The sequence below is a fragment of the Siniperca chuatsi genome, linkage group LG3, assembly GCF_020085105.1.
Source record: "Siniperca chuatsi isolate FFG_IHB_CAS linkage group LG3, ASM2008510v1, whole genome shotgun sequence".
Classification (NCBI taxonomy): domain Eukaryota; kingdom Metazoa; phylum Chordata; class Actinopteri; order Centrarchiformes; family Sinipercidae; genus Siniperca; species Siniperca chuatsi.
In genome coordinates this window covers 12,043,486-12,061,641 of record NC_058044.1, presented here as the reverse complement: position 1 = coordinate 12,061,641, position 18,156 = coordinate 12,043,486, and the positions used below count along the sequence as shown (strand labels likewise).

Genomic DNA, 18,156 nt, shown 5'->3' with positions numbered 1-18,156 from the left:
TAAACAGTACAGAGCTGAAACGATTAGTGGATTAATTGATCCACAGAAAATTAATTTGCAACATTTTTTTTTATAATTGATTAATTGTTTAAATAATTTTCAGCCTCTTTAATGTGACGATTTCCTGCTTTTTTCTATTTTACATCATTGTAAACTGAATACTGTATCTATGAGTTTTGGACGGTTAGTTGGACAAGACATTTGAAGACGTCACCTTGGACTCTAGGAAACTGTGATGGCCATTTTTCACTGTTTTCTGACTAATCTATAGGTTGGTTAATCAAGAAAATAATTGGCAGATTAATCGATAATGGAAATAATTGTTATTTGCAGCCCTAAAACAGTTGGCGCACTGATGATGCAGATAGTTTCTTCACCTCAAATGTTTCCATATCAACTCAGTCACACAAAGGAATTCCACACAGGCCAAAAACATCAGTAAAAATATGATTTCATTAATATTATATACAAAATACAAATACAATTTATGTACTAAAATGTACACACTCAAAATTCATTAAGCCTTGCCAGTGTTTACATTCATTAAAAACGAAATTCACACTGATAATCATCCATTTTGGAGAAAGAAAGGAAGAATGTACTCGCTCACAGAAATGTAAACATACACAGTCACCCATATTTACAAAAGAACAAAACCGAGCTCTGGAGAGGACAAGGAGGAGACAGACCGCCGGGAAAACTGTAGCTTTTAGCTCCATTTCTGTCCTCTAGAGTCGCCTCACAAACGTCCTTGTCAATGTTTATCAGTGTGAGCAAAAACATACCAGTGATTCCAAGAAATAGCTTATTTGACATGAAGTAAGTGGGGAAAGAAGCACATCAATGTATAAAATATACAGTCAGATGCTTGAGAAAGTACCAGTGATCACAAAAATAAGCTGTTTTATTGAATACGATGAGATATTTTGGTTTGCAGTTTGTACTCTGAGTCACTGTCTTTGGGTTGTATTAAAATTAGAAACCACTTCTTTTAGTGAGCAAATGCTCGATTTAACTTCTAGAGAAGCAACGTAAGATTATTTCAGACAGTATATGATGGTCAGAGCCGAAATAGAGAAAGCTTTTCGTTTAGTGAATACTGTTAAGCTGATCGAAGTTATACAAACAGTAACGTCTCCCTTACAAAAATACACATAAATCTTGAACGCAAAATCCTTCTTTAAAAATAGCAATAATTTTATATCTATTATTTTACTTACAAGGTTTTTTTTTTAAGACTTCTACAGTGAAAGCGTGAGAAAAATAACTTTTCTGTTTTCTGTTTCAAAAGGATAGAAATAAATTATTAGCAATAAAAGTGTGATTCAGGTTATTTGTGCGTGTCTTTGCTTAGTCTTGAGAAAAAAAACGTTCTCTTGTGAAGGTGAGGTTTGCTTGGAAATGAACTCCTAAGGGGAAACAGGTGACTCTGTGTCGCTTTGAATCAGTCGTGGGTCGGCGGCTCTCTGCGGGCTCCAGAGGAAAACCCCGCCGCGCTCGACAGAACGGATTAACAGAACGTTTCCTCCCGAGCCAGAAACATGAGCGGCGGATGGCAACGAGAGGGGAAATCAGATCTTTTCTCCGACAGGGTGAGATGTGTTTGGCTGTTTTTCTGGAGACTTAAGCATCAGTCCTTTTAGAGTCTTTTATTTTTCTGTCAGATGAACTTAGTCGAGTCTCTTTTGCTGATGAGGACTTCCAGCAGCCGCAGTTTGGCTTTAACATGCTTGTATTCGTTGTATTCCACTGCCAGCGGGGAGCGGTCCTCCTTCTGAACATTTCTATGGGAACAAGACAACAAACATTAAGAAACGGATGAAGGTTCGGCAGTGGAAAACCCATTATGTGAATGTCTTGTTCATTATGTTCTCTCTCTTATGTAACCTTTTCTTTTACCTTCCATTTTGTCTAAAGAACTGTTCCTCAAACTCTTTCAGGTTCTTGCGGAGTCTCTTCTTCTCCTCTCGGGCCTCTTGGAGTTGCTCCACAAGTTCCTGCCTGTAAGGGAAACAGTAGAAGTATTTAAATATCTCACACTGGAATATGAACTTAAAGGGACAGAAGTATTTTCAGAAAAATATACTTAAAGTATCAAAAGTAAAAGTACTTGCTGTGACTGATATATATCATTATTTAAGACAATATTAGACTGATAATAGTGATGCATCAATGTGTAAGTTTTACTCTTGCAGCTGCTCGAGGTGGAGCCAGTTTTAATTACTTAATATACAATTTGGTAACTAGGGGTCGGCCCCCTCAAAGGGTCACAAGATAAATCTGAGGGCTCGTGAGAAGATTAATGTGGTAGGAAAGAAGAAAAAACAAAGTTCTGCTAGAAAACTCTGTGATCATTTTTGGGATAGTATAAAGTAGCATAAAATGGAAATACTCAAAGTACAAGTACCTCAAAATTCTACTTGTGTAATAAATGTCCTTTCCACCACTGTTATGATGTCAGAACAGTCTTGGTCGTCTTCTCTCTTTTCAGTGACTTACGTGGTGGCGGAGTGCAGGTTGGACAGCCTCATGTCCGTCATGTTGTTAGTGGGTGAGAGTTCGTCCACAGGTGAAATGAAACCGTCCGCTTCCTCGTCCATGTGGTCCAGGAAGCCGAGCACGCTGAGGTCGGGCCGGATGGTCATGGTGAACTGGGTCTTTGAGTCTCCGTCGTCCTCTGAGCCGTCCTCTTCCTCCTGCAGGAGCACAAAGAGGTCAAACGGTGGCAGAGGGGTGAAAACGGCCACATCATGCTGCGGCAATAAAACCCCGGCAGTCGGCCGGCTTCCAGGCTCAAACACCTCAGTGCGTGAGGATTGTGCAGTGTTAGTCATCGATTGTTATAAATCATCACGGTACTGCGGCAAAATGCACTTCCATGGTCCACGTTTGTGATTCATGTCAACACTCGTTAGTATGTATAGATGGAGTTAATGAAGGCAGTCGAGCAGAAGACACACAGTCCACTGAGAACCAACTTTAGTTCTGAACCAACTACAAACACTCTACATTAAATAGCAGCAAAAAGATTTAGTTCTGATGCTTACTGTACCCTGGGTCTTATTTTGTAACTTTGACCATCATTTCTTTTTCTTATTATAACACTGTACTCGTCACAGTAATTATTGAGCTCAGGCACACTCACATTTATCTGGAATATCTCAACTAGCAGTTTCCAAACTTTTATTTCTGATGCATCCCTGAAGTCATGTTCCGCATCTGATCATTAGAACTCATTTTAAACTTATTTAACAGTATTAGTAATATAAAAGTGGATACTGTTACAATGTTTTTGTCATACAATTGAATAGTCAGTGTTTCTGTAGGTTTGGTCAAGTTTGCATTCGTACTACTGTAATACCACTTGGACTGGCACAAAATGGACATTTCAACCATTTATCCATTACTTTTAGCTATTAATTTAGCTAGTTTTTATGCACCCTTCTTTCACATGGTGTTCAGGTGTTACAACTGACTCAGGTGTCCCCTGGTAGCTTACTGGCTATTGTGACAATAAATAGACTGAAAATCACCACCTATTTGGATGTTTATTTTCCTATTGAACACAAATATGTGAATATATCATATCATTAAATCATAATTTAAATTTTTTCAATATTTCCACATACCCACTGCAGAAGTACCCACTGGGGTGCGAGTGTTCTCAGCTACTTTATTTGGTTAATGTTTACCCTCAGTGCACAGTAAACGGGGATGAATATTTTAGTAAAAGCATGTTAAATAAAGTTAAATAAAAATGTGTTTTCACTTCCAATTAGGTTTGACTAACCTGGAGGTTTGTTTAAATTCTGTCCGACTTCTTTCTAACCAGTGTGTTACTATATCTCAGAAATTAACTTAATAAGTACAATGATATTATAGCTGTTAGAAATGATAGCCAAAGCTATAAAAAAAATAAGTTATAATAAACCAGAATTGTCCTTTAAAACACGACATGTACTGGTCACACATCTGGATAAAAAAAAAAAAAAAAAAAAAAAGTCACAGAGCGATTCAAACATCAGATCCAGGCAGCTACTGATTCAACGTCTCTACAGGTGGTGGTGGCAGGAAAAAGGCAACTACCCAATCAACAGGCAGCAATCAGGCTCATTAGAGGGGTAAATGGTAGTCAAATAAGGGGGAGGGGTGGGGTTGGAGCGAGGTGGGGCAGGGCAGGGGAGCTGGTGGTGATTATTCAAGCAGCAGCAGCTCTTCACCTTGATATCATCGAAGAAGAGTGCGGTTTCGCCCTCGATAATAGGCTGAAGGAGGGGACCTCTGCGCTTGCTGGAGGGAGAGCCCTGTGGTGACGGTTAAGAAGGAGGCGTTAACCACGCTGAGACGCTCACTCTGGTATTTACTGCAAGGCCACGAGAAAACGCCACACTGCTTTCAGCTTTCACCAAATTCTGCGTCTAAACTTTTATCAGAGCTGAAGCTGAGCAGACTTTTTCCTTCTTTTCTCTTGCTTCTTAACACTGCCTTATTTTCCACATCAGGTCCAAATAACTATAATTTTGAAGACCTAACTCGATTCTAATCAGTCTTAACAAACAGCGCCCTGAATATGGGCCAAGACTGGCGTTAGTTGACTTATTTGGGATGGCAACCACTTGAAGTCTCATGATTCGATCTGTGTAAAGCATTTTAAGATCCAAACATCACAATGGCTGCTTATTTTGTAACAGGAGAACAGTAAAATAAAACATTAAAAATAAACCAACAAATAAAAAATAGGCAAATATATATATATACACACACCATGTTTGTGCCTCTGTAAATTTAGTTCAATGGACAAATTCTGAGTTAATATCAAAAGAGACCAGGATCCTGACTGTAATCAAAAGAACAATATTTATTTTGGATATGAAAACGAGGCAAGTGGTGCTTGTTATGGGGTTAAAAGCTGGAAATTAATGTTTGAAATGGTTAATTCACGGCCTACTCCAGCATCACTTGACTTGACATTTCCAGGATAATAAAAATGCTGCACCGTGACTAGAATAGTCTATAGCAGTGGTCCCAATTTGCATAATGGCGAGTAGAGGTAGTGCTTTATATAACAGATATATACTGTGGGTCCATAATGCAGATCATATCTTGCATAATAAAAATGGTTATTTAATAGCTGAGTACACAAATAATAGGGAAAACTAGTCTATGGGCAGAATTATTTTATGCAACTATTAATCCAACAAAGTAGCATTAATAATACTGATTCAATTCAGAGCAAACAAGTCCTAATATCATAGTAAAGTCGGCCATTTCTACAGTTTCTGAACCTCTCCTGCACTCAGCTGTTCATGATGTCACTTCCCGTGAACTCAATCTGCCCTCTATGAGCTCCTTTACGACCAGGGGACCACTGAGCTGCTAAAGCCTCAGGACTTAGAGCCTTGAAAGGTGGATAACACGTCTGTGCACGGCTGCCACCGGTTCCCGCAGCAGGCACTAAAGCCAACAGGAGCTGACATTAAGCGTCTGCAGACGTTTTGACAATGTGGTGATCTTTGCCGCTCGCTTGTCAAAGAGCAGCCGGACCACTGGGCAGCTGTGGAGGGAAACAAAAGAAGGAGGGAGATTAAGATGTGATACTTACAATGACGGGAATGGTGGAGGCTCTGCACAGGATCTGCTTCACCAGGCGATATCTGTCGTACAGGGGTTTCATGATCTGCCTCTCGCTCTTGGTGACCTGAAGTAGCAAAAAGGAGGGAAACAAATGCATCATGTTAGCACAGTGTTAGTTTCTTTCTGTCCTCCTCTTGTCTCCCTGCAGACCAACTAGCTACAGCGCTAACATAACACAAAATGACAGCTAACTCAGACTGGCCCACAACAACTCTTCAGAGCGTGAAGGTCACTAACCACAAACCAACGAGCCACACAGCGTGAGGAGGGATGGAGGTGACAGAAAGGTCAGCTGCACTTCCTGATATACGACAATACTAGCAGGGACTAGACGGCACAATTATTGCAATTGGATTTGACATCAAACAAAGTGTGTGTCAGTTCCTTTACAGTTAAATGCTGCAAACTTAAATGCCGTGATGACAAATTTTCAGTTTTTCTAATAGCATAAATTGCCACATTTCCATAATAAAGGTCAGTTTTAAAAAAAACACATCCATCCTTTTTATTTTTAGCTAACAGACACACACTGTGAAAGCTAACCAGATGCACACACTCTGACTTGAGACATTATTCACCCTTGACTTGCAATCTGGGTCACAATCAAGTGGTAAACAAAGATCTTCTCCGTTTGCGCAACACGGCTGGCAGGAGAACAGATATACAGTATGGGTTGGCCTTTAGTGGAGGCTGTATGTATCTGTGTTTGTTTATTTGAAGGAGTGGAGGTGGAGGACAACTTACCGGTCGACCATGTATGCTCTCGTAGTAGAGGAGAGCTTTCTGCAGGGCGACTTTCTCCGCTCCGATCTGCTCTCGTGTCATATCCTGTTAGCAGGGGTGTTGGGGGGAGACAGGAAGTGAGTGAAAACACTCAGAAATGACCTGAGTTCATTCTGTGTTGCAACACTGTTAATCCTCATGCTTGGTTTTAACACACACACACACACACACACACACACACACACACACACACACACACACACACTAAGCACCATAATAAATTCAAGCCTCGCTGCCTGCTTTAAAATTGATGCAGCTTATCTTACACGAAACATCCATTTGCTGGATATGTCTGTCTGTGTTTTATTTATTCATTCTTCTGAGTGCGTAACGTGGTCACGGTCTTACCTTGATGTCCTCGGGGCGGTTCACCTCCTCCCTCTTCTCCTGCAGCTTCTTCAAAATCGTCTCCAGGGTGCTTTCCACCGGAGGCTTCGGCACTTTCTCCTGTTGGGGTTTCTTCTCCAGCTGAGAGCCGAAGCTTTTGGGCAGCGTGTTGCTGCGCTGGCGGGTCAGAGGCGGCAGGTCCTCTTCAGACTTCATCAGCTTGTGTTCTGATGAGGAAGAGGAGAAACGGAAAATAATAATAATAATAATATATATATGAGCTTTGTTGATTTTAGTTTCAGTTGTGTTTAGGAGTGCTATTAATTTCTATGTCTCACCTTTTAACTCTTTACGAAGCTTGGACAGTTCATTTACCCATCTCAGAACCTCTGGGTTTGCAGCTTTATCACCGTGGGAGGGCTGGATGAAAAAAACAAAACAGCAATACAACAGATGAGAACAGATTCTCATTTCTAAATGAAACAGCAGCACCTGTGATCCAACATGTAGAGCCTTTTTATAAGGCTTAAAAAAGACCAATGGTCCTACAAAAAACAGTCGCAGACCTCTAGTCTCTATTTATAATCAGTTTTAATGAGCCTCTGAGTTTTTCTCAGACATACAATAACCTCGTTTATGGTTGAAAAATGTCTGTTGAGTCAGATTTTGTGTTTTTAATGTGATAAATGAACAGGTTGTTACTGCTGTAACTCTTACCCTGTATTTCCGCTCCTCTTCAAACCTCTCCTCGAACCTGTGGATCTTCTTCTTCAGCACATGGATCCTCTTTGTGAGCTGGGCGGATGTCAACTCCTCCTTCTCATCGTCACAGGAGCCAAGAGACGAACTCCGTCTACGACTGGAGAGATACATAATATTGTTAACATCACTGACAGCTCCTTCCTACTGCCTCTACATGTAAAAACCTGGTCAAGTGTTTTACCTGACAAATGAGTGTGCGTTTGGTGGTGAGGGAGGCACTTCAGTGTCGTCCAGGTACTGCTGGCACTGTCCGTAGGCATAGAAGCGAGGGGACAGCATCGGGTCGCTGTCTTCTTCCAAAAGCTGGCGGATCAGGCGTCCCCCGGCGTGAGGGGACAGTCGAGCTTCCTCGCGGTCCATGCTCTCCCTCTGCATTGGTGAGTACGCCGGGACTGGTTCTGAGTAAAACACAAACAAACACATGTTGAAATGTGACACTTTGCTTGTTCTGCTGTCAAAGAGAAGATGTGCAAACAAAGGACAGGTTGTTCAGGGAATCTTGTTAAGAAATGTGGTGCATGCTGGCCACCAGATAGCTCGCCTGAGTACAGTAACAGCAGATTCACAATATCATCCCCAAGAGCTCTGTAGCTTTATCCAGAATGACAGGATACAACATGATCTCCTCTAGAGTTGGAGTTTAATAGTATTTTATGAACTAAATCCAGGATCAAATCTGCTTATTGAATCAGAATCCTTTCATATCCTTATCAAATCTATTTGAGTTTATTTTTAACCAGTTACAAATAACTTTAAGAACTAAAATTAAAAAGTTTGAGCTACAACTAAAATGTTGCTAAATGTAGATTATTTTTTTGCTGATTTTAAATGACTGGTTAATTAAATGGGTAATGATTGTTATTTAGATTTGGGATGCAACTAATGATTTTTTCCATTATTGATGAATCTGCAGATTATTTTCTCGATTAATTAATGAATCATTTGCTCTATAAAATGTAAAAAAAATAGTGAAAAATACCCATGACAGTTTCTTATAGCCCCAAGGTGACATCTTCTAATTGCTTGTTTTATCTGACCAAGTTATTCATTCTTTTAATCCCAGAAGAGAAATAAAAGCTGCAACATCCTCACAGCTGAGAAGCTGGAACCAGGAAATGTTAATAAAAATAGATACATTTTCTGCCACTCGACGAATCGATTAATTGTTGCAGCTCTAATCTAGATTGCTCTTTGCTAATAAAACATACAACAAACGAGGGTATTTTACCAACTTGGAACCGAATCCATAATGAACCCAGTGTTTTCTTTCCTACTATAATCTGTTTTTTCCTAAAGTCTTAAGAGCAAGTAACATACAAGATGTGCCAAAATGTTCTGGCAAAGTCCAACAATATGTTGTTAATTATCCAAAGATCTGCACCTATTCTCTTCCAAAACACTATAAGATCATTTCTCGCCCTGCTGACATCTTTTTGGATCCTCTCTGGTGTTGTGAAAGTCAATGGACATTATGAAGCTGCTTTCTCTAAAACCATTGAGGGGAAAAAAAAGTCCTCTGGGGCTCGACAGTCACAGATGTTGTTCTGAATCTGTGGGTAAGACACGCCCCCCTCTCTCTGTTCATCCCCTAGTTACAGTCAGTCTCCACTCTGGCAATAATTACGTCTGGGGAAAATAGCCACGCAGATACCCCTGACAATCCCCGGGCTATTAATAATGCCCTGCTCTCTGGGATAATGTCAGGACGTGACCCCTGTTCAGAGGTACACTGATGAGTTTTTTTGTAGTTTCCACTCTACATGCTGAGATGTAAACCCGTTCGGTGTGTCTGTCCAAGCACATGTGCATGAGAGGAAGACTAGACATAGAAATATCAGGTTGTTTGAGAGTTCACTGTTAAAATAAGAAGGGGAAACTCTATAGAAACTACATGAAACTCAGCAGGAATAATAACGTAGATTTCATGGAAACGGAGAGACCCGTAACATCAGGTGTCAGGAGGAGGAATTGTTACACAGGGAGAAGAGATGGAGGGAGTGAAAACAAGCTCTGAAGGAAACCAACCGTCAGTGTAAACATTCAAGGTGTCAGAAAGCACTCGTGAAAATATGCACGCCCGGTCTAAAACTGCACATGCATATTTTTCTTAGCTGGGGTGAGTTGGGGCATACGAGAAGCAACTTAGCTCAAATTCCAGCTCTGGTCCCAGGGGAACGCCTGTACTTCTAGGTACGTGCAGTTTATCAAGTAGCAACTCTCTGGCATGTTAGAGGTCCCTCACAGCGGCAGGTGAAACTCTCAATCATGCTGAATGTCTTCCTTTGAGGTCTATTATCTAGCTCAGAGTGCAGCAGTGCGGTGTAGCCAGTAAGGCCCCATGGCATTTGAAATTAATCCTTTAAATCAACTGCTAGCTGATGGTTCAGGATTAACTAGACTAATGAAACAAAAAACATGCCAGTTTGCCATTTCACTAAAGGTTGTTGTGTGTGTGTGTGTGTGTGTGTGTGTGTGTGTGAGATGCTCAGCCACAATGTTCCAGATAATTCAAGCATGTTGCCATGCAGTGGAAAAGGTCAGTCAGACAGCCTTTTCTTTCTGACATGTTATTTGCAGCAAAGCAAGTTAGCACTGACAGTGATGTATAATTACACTTACCATCGCAACAACTTGGATGAAAAATGCTTTTGAAATCAAGGAAAGGGGTGTTAAAGAACGGGGAATCTAGAGGAACAAAAGAAGAAAAGAGGGGAGAAGAGAAGGAAGGGACAAGATGAAGGAATGAAAACAAAGAAACAGAAGTAAGAAAGAACCAGCATGCATCCTTCGTGTTGCAATAAATATGGGAAATCAAAATAACAAGCATCTCCCTAAACCTTAATTAACTCATGAGACATATGAGCTTCAGAGTCTTGTCTCTACATGTCGAAATGTCCGTTAATGTTTTTCCACCATCGCTGGCAGACAGGCAAGGACAGAGCAGCAGCAAATATCAGGTCACCATGACAGGCGCTGGCACAAAGTGTACTGGAACAAAGGTCTCAAACCACTGCCTAATGCCCTCATCCAGCCGCAAGCCCATTTGTACAGTATTACACCTTCTGTACAGTATGCACACATCCCCTGACTGTACTTACAACCATTATACAGCTTTATTAACTGCTTATTCAGCTTGGCTCATTTTGCAGATACATAAATCACCCTTTGGCTCTCCTTTGTGAAGAATAAACATGCCGGTTCAACTTTGCACAATACATTTATACATTTGCAGTTCGTGCTATGGCAAGCCCTGCTTGCTCTCATGCTTCAAAGGACCTGATCTGTTCGCCATCTCATGCACCTAAAGGAGATATTGTATGTCTGAGCGTCTTGTCACAGCCTATGATGCAGGCTCCCTGTGGCGTCCTCGCTGCCATGAACTCAGTTATGTATTCAGGACAGAATGTACACGAAGGAGGTTTAAGAAGAGGCGAAAAGCCAAAAAACACAACAGGCAAGTGATCTAATACAAAATGTCTCCATAATGTCAGTGTAAAACAGCCACCTGGATTGTACATTTCCTGAATAAACTGTAGAAAGCAACCCTCTGCTACATCCTCTCTCAAGCAAATTACATTTTAAATACAGGCGCACACAATCAGAGACACTATGTATGGACTGAGAGAGCCAAAACAACACCACACCTTTCTGCAGGCTAAATCAACAGTTTGTTGGCTCAGGCACAATATTTAAGTACTCAACATGTCTTCTCTAATACAGCAAATGCTGCACAGCAACAACAACAACAACCTCTCACAACCTGGTTTATCATGTATCACATTTGGCCACTAGAGAGCTCCACAAAACATGCAATCGTCTGCTAATGTTCCAAACATGAGGCTGTAGAAGTTCAGAGATTTATTGCACGGAACAATTTTGCTCTCTGACTGCCACATCAAACAGGAAACAGTAGTGGTGGTGGCAGGAGTTAAGACCAACGTTTGCAGCAGAAAGGCGTCATGCAACATGCTTCAAAATGCCCTTTAACTGTAGGAATGCACCTGTTGGCGATGATTCCAGTGTACAGTTCAGCAATATGCTTGGCTTTCACTGCTCAACACAGAAACCTTCACCCACCTCCACTGTTTCGCAACGTCCTAACAAAACAATCACAGTCTCAGTGCATGGTGATTGTGCATGATTTCCTTTCTGCACTAACGGCAACACTGCATAAACACATTAATAACAAACTCAGAAGAGGTCTGACAACAAAAAGGGGGAGGGAGGGACATGTGAACAATGCAATGCTCGTGACTTTTTATGCATTAGAAATTACACTTGATAGGCCAGCATCAATAAATTAACCAGACATATTTCATTTAAATTTGATTAATAAAGGGAAAGATGCCATTGATTGCACATGCACAGACATCACCATCACTATTCCTGGAGTGACAGAGCAAAGGAGACTTTTTAAAATGGAGCACACGTCTCAGGATCGATAAACTCTTTGAATGCAAGCCAAGTTTCTACAGCCAGTTGACTGGTACACTGTTATCACCATTCAACCTCCCCCTTAATGATTGATTTTTGACTGAATTACAGCAGCAGCTGAGTCTGGAACTAATTCAGTGCTAGCGATTGCCAAGTACCTGATACATCCTGGTAAAACCCACTGTTTGCTCTTCAACCACAGGAGGAGCTCTAAACTTAGCTACACCTTCATATTTTCTACTGAGAGATTAATACAAGATTCAAGATCCTTATGTGGTCTAATTCACCAGCAACAAAACAACAAACTGTTTACAGTGCTGCCTTATCTTGCCAGCCAAGCAAACAAGCACGTCTCCAGTGAGTGTTTCTCCTCCAGATATAGGTGGCTAGAGAACTTAAGAGGATCTTTTTCAATTAAATCCAGGAGGAGAGGCAGAAGGAGCTGCATCGATAGGAGGTGGAGGAGGAGGAGGAAGAGAAGAGGCAGCAGAAGGTGTGCAGCTGCTACCCAGACACCCATGTGCAGAGCTGGGTGGAGGGCAGCAAGTGGGTTGTCTGGGTGTGTGTGTTTGTATGAAAAGATATATATTCCAGATAGTATTAGACCTATTTAGAAATTAGGTATTGCATGTAAGAGAAAAATCTAAGCATGAAAACAACAGTAGGATGGCCTATAGCCTCACCTCCCCAGTTGTTGTCTTCAGTCAGTGCTGTCAGGTCCAGCCGGGGCACGTCCTCATGGCTCGTCCTCTCACAGTCCGGGTCCGAGCCTCGCACATCTCCGCCGCCGACCCTCCCCGTGTCACAAGTGACGGGCGACTCCTGGATCTTCATCCTTAATGTCTGCACAACCATGAGCGAAAAGAAAAGAGCGCTCAACGACGATGACCAGCCTGTGAACACACTCTTTAAGTTGAGCCACACACTCCCTCAGACTGGCCCTGCCCTAACAGAGAGGGCTGTTCCCTGCTCGCGATTGGCTGCCTCAGAGCCCAAAACATCCGCCCATTTGTCTTTGGCTGTGTCTGAGAGAGCAGGAGGGAACTGGCTCCGCCTCATCTTTCACCCACTGGAATCCCTCACCCCTCCCCCTCTCCCTATCTTGTTTTCTCTCTACAGAAGTCCTCCTTGCTTTTTCTCCTGCCTGACATGCATATATTCCCCACCCTAACTCGGCTCTGGACTTGTTTGTTTCACAGCAGCAAGAACAGAAGGGAGGGGTGGATGGGTTGTTAGAGAGAGAAAGGGAGGGAAAGAAAAAGCAAGCAGATTGTGAGCCAGCACACGTAGGCTGACTGGATGTTTTTTTTTTCTCTCCCTATCTGTCTCTCTCTGTAGACAAACGACGAGATATTACATGCAAGCATTCTCCTCCAGCACCTCATTATTTCTTCTATTTCCTCCCATTGTTTAGCCATCATTCATCAGCTTCTCGTCTCTCTCCTTCTGTCTCAAACTTTCTCAAACTCCACTTTGCTTATCCACGATCAAAGCTGTGTAATCAAATTCTAGTATCATGTAAATAATTTGGGGAGACAACATACTCAGCTGGTCATGTATTTAGAACGTGTCCATTGCTCACTTAGCACTAAGCCCATGGGGTCCCATTTCCTCCGGGCGTGGGACCAAGCTATTTTTAGGGAAAACAGATCAAGGCAAACGGCTACTAGATCTCATAAATGCCACAGACGACTTACAGGAAGGGGTGCACTTGAATATGGTTACAACAGCCCTTGTTTTTTTTTTTTGTTAATGACACTAAGTTGTTGTCGTTGTTGCCTGGTTCATGAGAGATTACGGTACAACAGCATAATTAGTCTAAGGTGTTCAGCTGTTACACGCACAATAACTTTGATGTGATATGAATCACGTAGGATACAAAGTGGTATTAGTGCCCGGAGAACGTGCAGGCTGTGAGCGACTAATAGCAGAAATTTCCCCTAAGTAGCACTTACCGTCACTGTTTAAGTACATACTTTATCAGCTCACTCAATCAACATTCAAGGTCCCCTTATCACAGATCCTCTAAATAACATTCAGAGCAATGACATGCTCAGTTGTATCAGCTTCTAGACCCAATGTGCACACAAACAAATCACCAGTCAAAGAAACAAACACAGAAGTAATACTTCAAACTGAAGTACACAAAATTCAGAGTAATTATGAGAGCACAAATAAGGAACAAATCAGGAACTAACAAAGGTCTAGTGTGTCTGTGTGAGCAAACAATATGACATATGGATGTGAATATTAATAAATGTTCTCTGAATATGATTTTTAGACTGTTTTTTTTTTTTTTTTTTTAGAAATCTGTCTCTGTGGTTGTTGTCATTCAAGAACTAATAGTGTACACCAGCAAACACTCAGTGGCTACTGGTCAGTTAAGTAGGATCATGCTTTGCTTTCCTTGAGGAGAAACAAAAGTATTTAAAGCTGCAAGCAGCGATGAACCAGCCCTCGTACCTCCTGCGTGTCGAGGTGAGCCGCAGGTCGTGTTGCCGGAGGTCGGCCAACGGGGCTCTGAATTTTCATGTGTTTTGGGCGCTGCATAAAGGAGTTGAATGCCACTTACTGTTTCCACTATATGGCGCAAGAGAACACCATGGAGAACACCCACTAATTATACGTTACGTTCCAGTAAAGTCTAACGTATACCACTACATGAAAATGTCATGTAAATCAAATGATGATTGTCACACAAGGCTTACTTCCTGTTGCCAGGAGGTGGCACAAAGCCTATAACTCCATATTTGCATGTAGATGTCCTCAGGCCGGAACTCTTATCAAACATGTGAAATTTGGGGTGGATTAGACAATATATGCTCAAGTCACAACTACTTCCTGTTTCATGATGAAACATGCACATTTGGTAAATCAGTGGTTTTGTATAAACAAACATAATACACAAGAATAAACATGCAAATAACACAAGAAATGTATACAGTGCTCATATACAAATGCAAGCTACTTAAATAACAAATATGCAGATTACACTATGCAACGTAGTGCAAACAGCAGAGAACTGGCAAAACAGGGTTTTAACAGGCATATATGAAGCTTAACAGCCTAAGGAATCTTTACATAGGTTTATATGTTCCAGTATATAAAGTGAAGACCACACCAATAAAATTTCATGTAAATCAAATCATGATTGTCACACAAGGGTTACTTCTTGTTGCCAGTAGGTGGCGCAATGACTATAACTCCTAATTGGCATGTAGATGTCCCCAGACCGGGACTCTTATCAAACATGTGAAATTAGGGATCTGACGATGTGAAGCCGAGGTAGCACAGTTAGTAATTCCAAAACATCAAAAAGTGGAATTTGATACCACGCTACAGACATGGCCTTCAAGGAAAACTCAAGCTTTTGATAACTTTGCATTGCAAAGGTGTTTAGATTGCACTGATAAATTTTTAAGTTGATCTGATGAATTCTCTAGGAGGTGTTTGTTAAAGTGCAGATCCTGTAAATGACGAACAATTGCCTAAAATTGGACATTATATTCAAAATGGATGACTTCCTGTTCGGTTTAGATTATGGCTCCAGGAGGATTTTTTTTAAAGTCTAGAGATGATACATCTGCCTCCCAAATTTTGTACATCTAGGTGAAATGTAACGCGAGGGCTACTTTGTTGAAATTTTGTAGGGGGCGCTATTGAGCCATTTTGCCATATCCAAGCCAGAAACCCATGTCAGACAACACAATACACTGCACGTGTGCCAAGTTTCGTGAGATTTAAAACATCCTTAGTGCCTAAAAACAGCTTTGTTTTTCATAGCAAATAATGCGTTGCAAACTGCGTTTGATGAAAACTCACAATATTCACTACAGAGCATCATCAAGATCTTAAGGTTTTTCTGCCCGAATTTGAGGTGGATCAGCTTAACCTGCTAGGAGCACATCAAAGTAATAAGTAATAAACATGTCATTTCCTGTTGCCAGTAGGTGGCACTATGACTGACTGAATATTGGCCTTGATGATTAGTTAATCCTACTTGTTGTAAGTGATTAATCAATCAGCTGACAATAGAACAGAATAAATAGCATCAGGTATCAGTGTAGAGAGTACAATGAGAACCCACTTCAAGATGCTCTGAGGAGTAACACCGTGGATTAACAGGAGCACAGATGTTACTGTACAGCTCATTGTGGTTCTTCCGTGGTGAAATATAATTCAAATGTACGTGCACACATACACACACACAAATCCACATAATGTTCCCTTGAACATCGGCCACTGTGTTCACTCAAACACACTCGAGCCACAATTACATCATCATGAGAGGTCCAGCTAGGGAGGGGCGAGACAGAGTTACTGTGTGTGTGTGAGGGGGCATTAGACAATGATTAAGCTGCGTTTGGGGGGCTTACACATACAGTGTACAAACAAACACTGGAACAGTGGAATTTAAGGAGCATTTTGCTGGGATAGTACACAGACAAGCATACAACCTTGGTCACGAAACACACACACACACACACACACACACACACACACACACACACACAAATGCACACACAGACACACACACACAATGTGGAGGATTTGGCTTGACATAAGCTTCCTGTCTGATAGCTTTGCTTTCTTTTTGCTCTCCCACACCATTTATGTACTATAGTCTATTTCAAAACACATGCACACACACACACACACACACACACACACACACACACACACACACACACACACACACACACACACACACACACACACACACACACACAATGTGCATGCACACAACTTTCTGTGGTGTCCTTTTGGACCACAAAAAATACTGTTGGCATATAATTGACATGTCAGTGTTGCAGCCAACCAGACCTGCACACATGAGCTGGTTAAAAACACTGCAGCTCTCACTTCCCACTATCAGTTTTCTTATGTTCTAAGTACAAGATGTTCTGACGGAGGAGTCATGTGAGCTACTGGTTTACAGGGACCAAAGACACACACGGGCATATTGAAACAGGCGATTCACCAACACACTAAGATGAAGGGTTTGTGTGTTTATAAATTTTAAAAAATTTGCAAAACAGAGGAAGTGTTTGTCCTGAAATCATTTTTTAACAACTCAAATTACATCATACATGTTGATTATTTTTGCAATAATTGATCAAAATAAAAAGCGTCCAATGAGTCCAAGGTGATGTCTTATTTTGTCCGGCCAGCAGTCCAAAACCCAATTTGCAATTTTCACTAAAAGAGAGAAAAGGAGCAAATTCTCACATTTTATAAGATGCAAACAAATGTTTTGCATGTTTGCTTGAAAAATTATTATCAAAACGGTTGTTAATTAATTTTCTGTCGATCCACTGATTGGTTAAGTACTAAATAATTTCTGCCAGATCAACCAAAACACTGTATCTGCACTAAGTAATACTGTATGTATTGAAAAATGTTTGAAAAATCAGCTGCAGGTGATGAGGTCACCATGCAGATGGGATCAGTCTATTAATTAATTGAACTTAACTGCAGCTCAGAGGAAGACAAAGATGGCCTGATGGTAACAATCACGTCTGTGTTGTAACCCGGGCATTAATGACCAGCTGAGAGGCTGCTGCACCAGCCTCCTCTCAGAGCGGCGCCACGGCGGCTCCAGATGGCCGCTCAGTGGCACAGTGAGGTGGTGGTGGCAGAGCTGCCGCCTGAGCTGCTACTAAAATCCATCTGAGCTGGTTAGAAAAAGATTCACCATATTGGTGCAGTGCTGCATTATTCTGTTCAGTAGTGCTGGTCCGGATTTAAACCCAAGACAAGCAGATGGAGAAGGTGACTTGTTTTCCATCTGCTCACAACCCACAGCAACACAAAACTTCAAAGCAAAAGTACAGGCTTTCCACAATGTTTTGAACAGCTGACCGAAGAACTACTGTATGTTTGTGTAAGAATAACGGTTGGAAAATCCCTTTTCACAAGAACTCTAAAATCTCCCTTTGTCAAAACTGAAATTTTCTGTTTCTGTGGAACTGCAGAGGAGATTTTGTTCTGCAAATCAGCTGTGAGTGTCACAAAACAATGATAAGTAAGAGAGCAACATGGTGTTGTGACAGTTAGTAACACACACTGGTCAAAACAAACATCAGTGATTAGAGCTTTTGCAAATGTTTACCCTTTCTGTTTGCCATTGCTTTTTATTAAATCTAGAGTAGGTAATGTATTTCAGAAGCATTTTTTGTAAAATTTGTTGAAATTCTCTTTACATCCCGACAGCAA

The 18,156-nt window shown here is 41.3% G+C and overlaps 1 protein-coding gene across 6 annotated transcripts in view; it reads right to left on the bottom strand.

The window, feature by feature from the left end:
• Nucleotides 1-435: 435 nt before the first annotated feature.
• fam13a (family with sequence similarity 13 member A) overlaps nt 436-18,156 on the bottom strand; it is a 64,690-nt gene continuing 46,969 nt past the window's right edge. For 3 of the 6 annotated variants that reach the window (XM_044190830.1, XM_044190831.1, XM_044190834.1), the window contains 12 exons: nt 12,624-12,783; nt 10,126-10,191; nt 7,688-7,904; nt 7,462-7,603; nt 7,083-7,164; nt 6,766-6,971; nt 6,379-6,462; nt 5,603-5,698; nt 4,221-4,304; nt 2,500-2,696; nt 1,900-2,001; nt 436-1,784 (listed from right to left, as the gene is read on the bottom strand). In XM_044190830.1, the coding sequence (XP_044046765.1) occupies nt 1,661-1,784; nt 1,900-2,001; nt 2,500-2,696; nt 4,221-4,304; nt 5,603-5,698; nt 6,379-6,462; nt 6,766-6,971; nt 7,083-7,164; nt 7,462-7,603; nt 7,688-7,904; nt 10,126-10,191; nt 12,624-12,783 (1,560 nt within the window). In that variant the 3' untranslated portion in view covers nt 436-1,660. The remainder of the gene's footprint in view (nt 1,785-1,899; nt 2,002-2,499; nt 2,697-4,220; nt 4,305-5,602; nt 5,699-6,378; nt 6,463-6,765; nt 6,972-7,082; nt 7,165-7,461; nt 7,604-7,687; nt 7,905-10,125; nt 10,192-12,623; nt 12,784-18,156) is intronic. The other 3 variants (XM_044190833.1, XM_044190832.1, XM_044190835.1) reach the window with 3 other exon arrangements.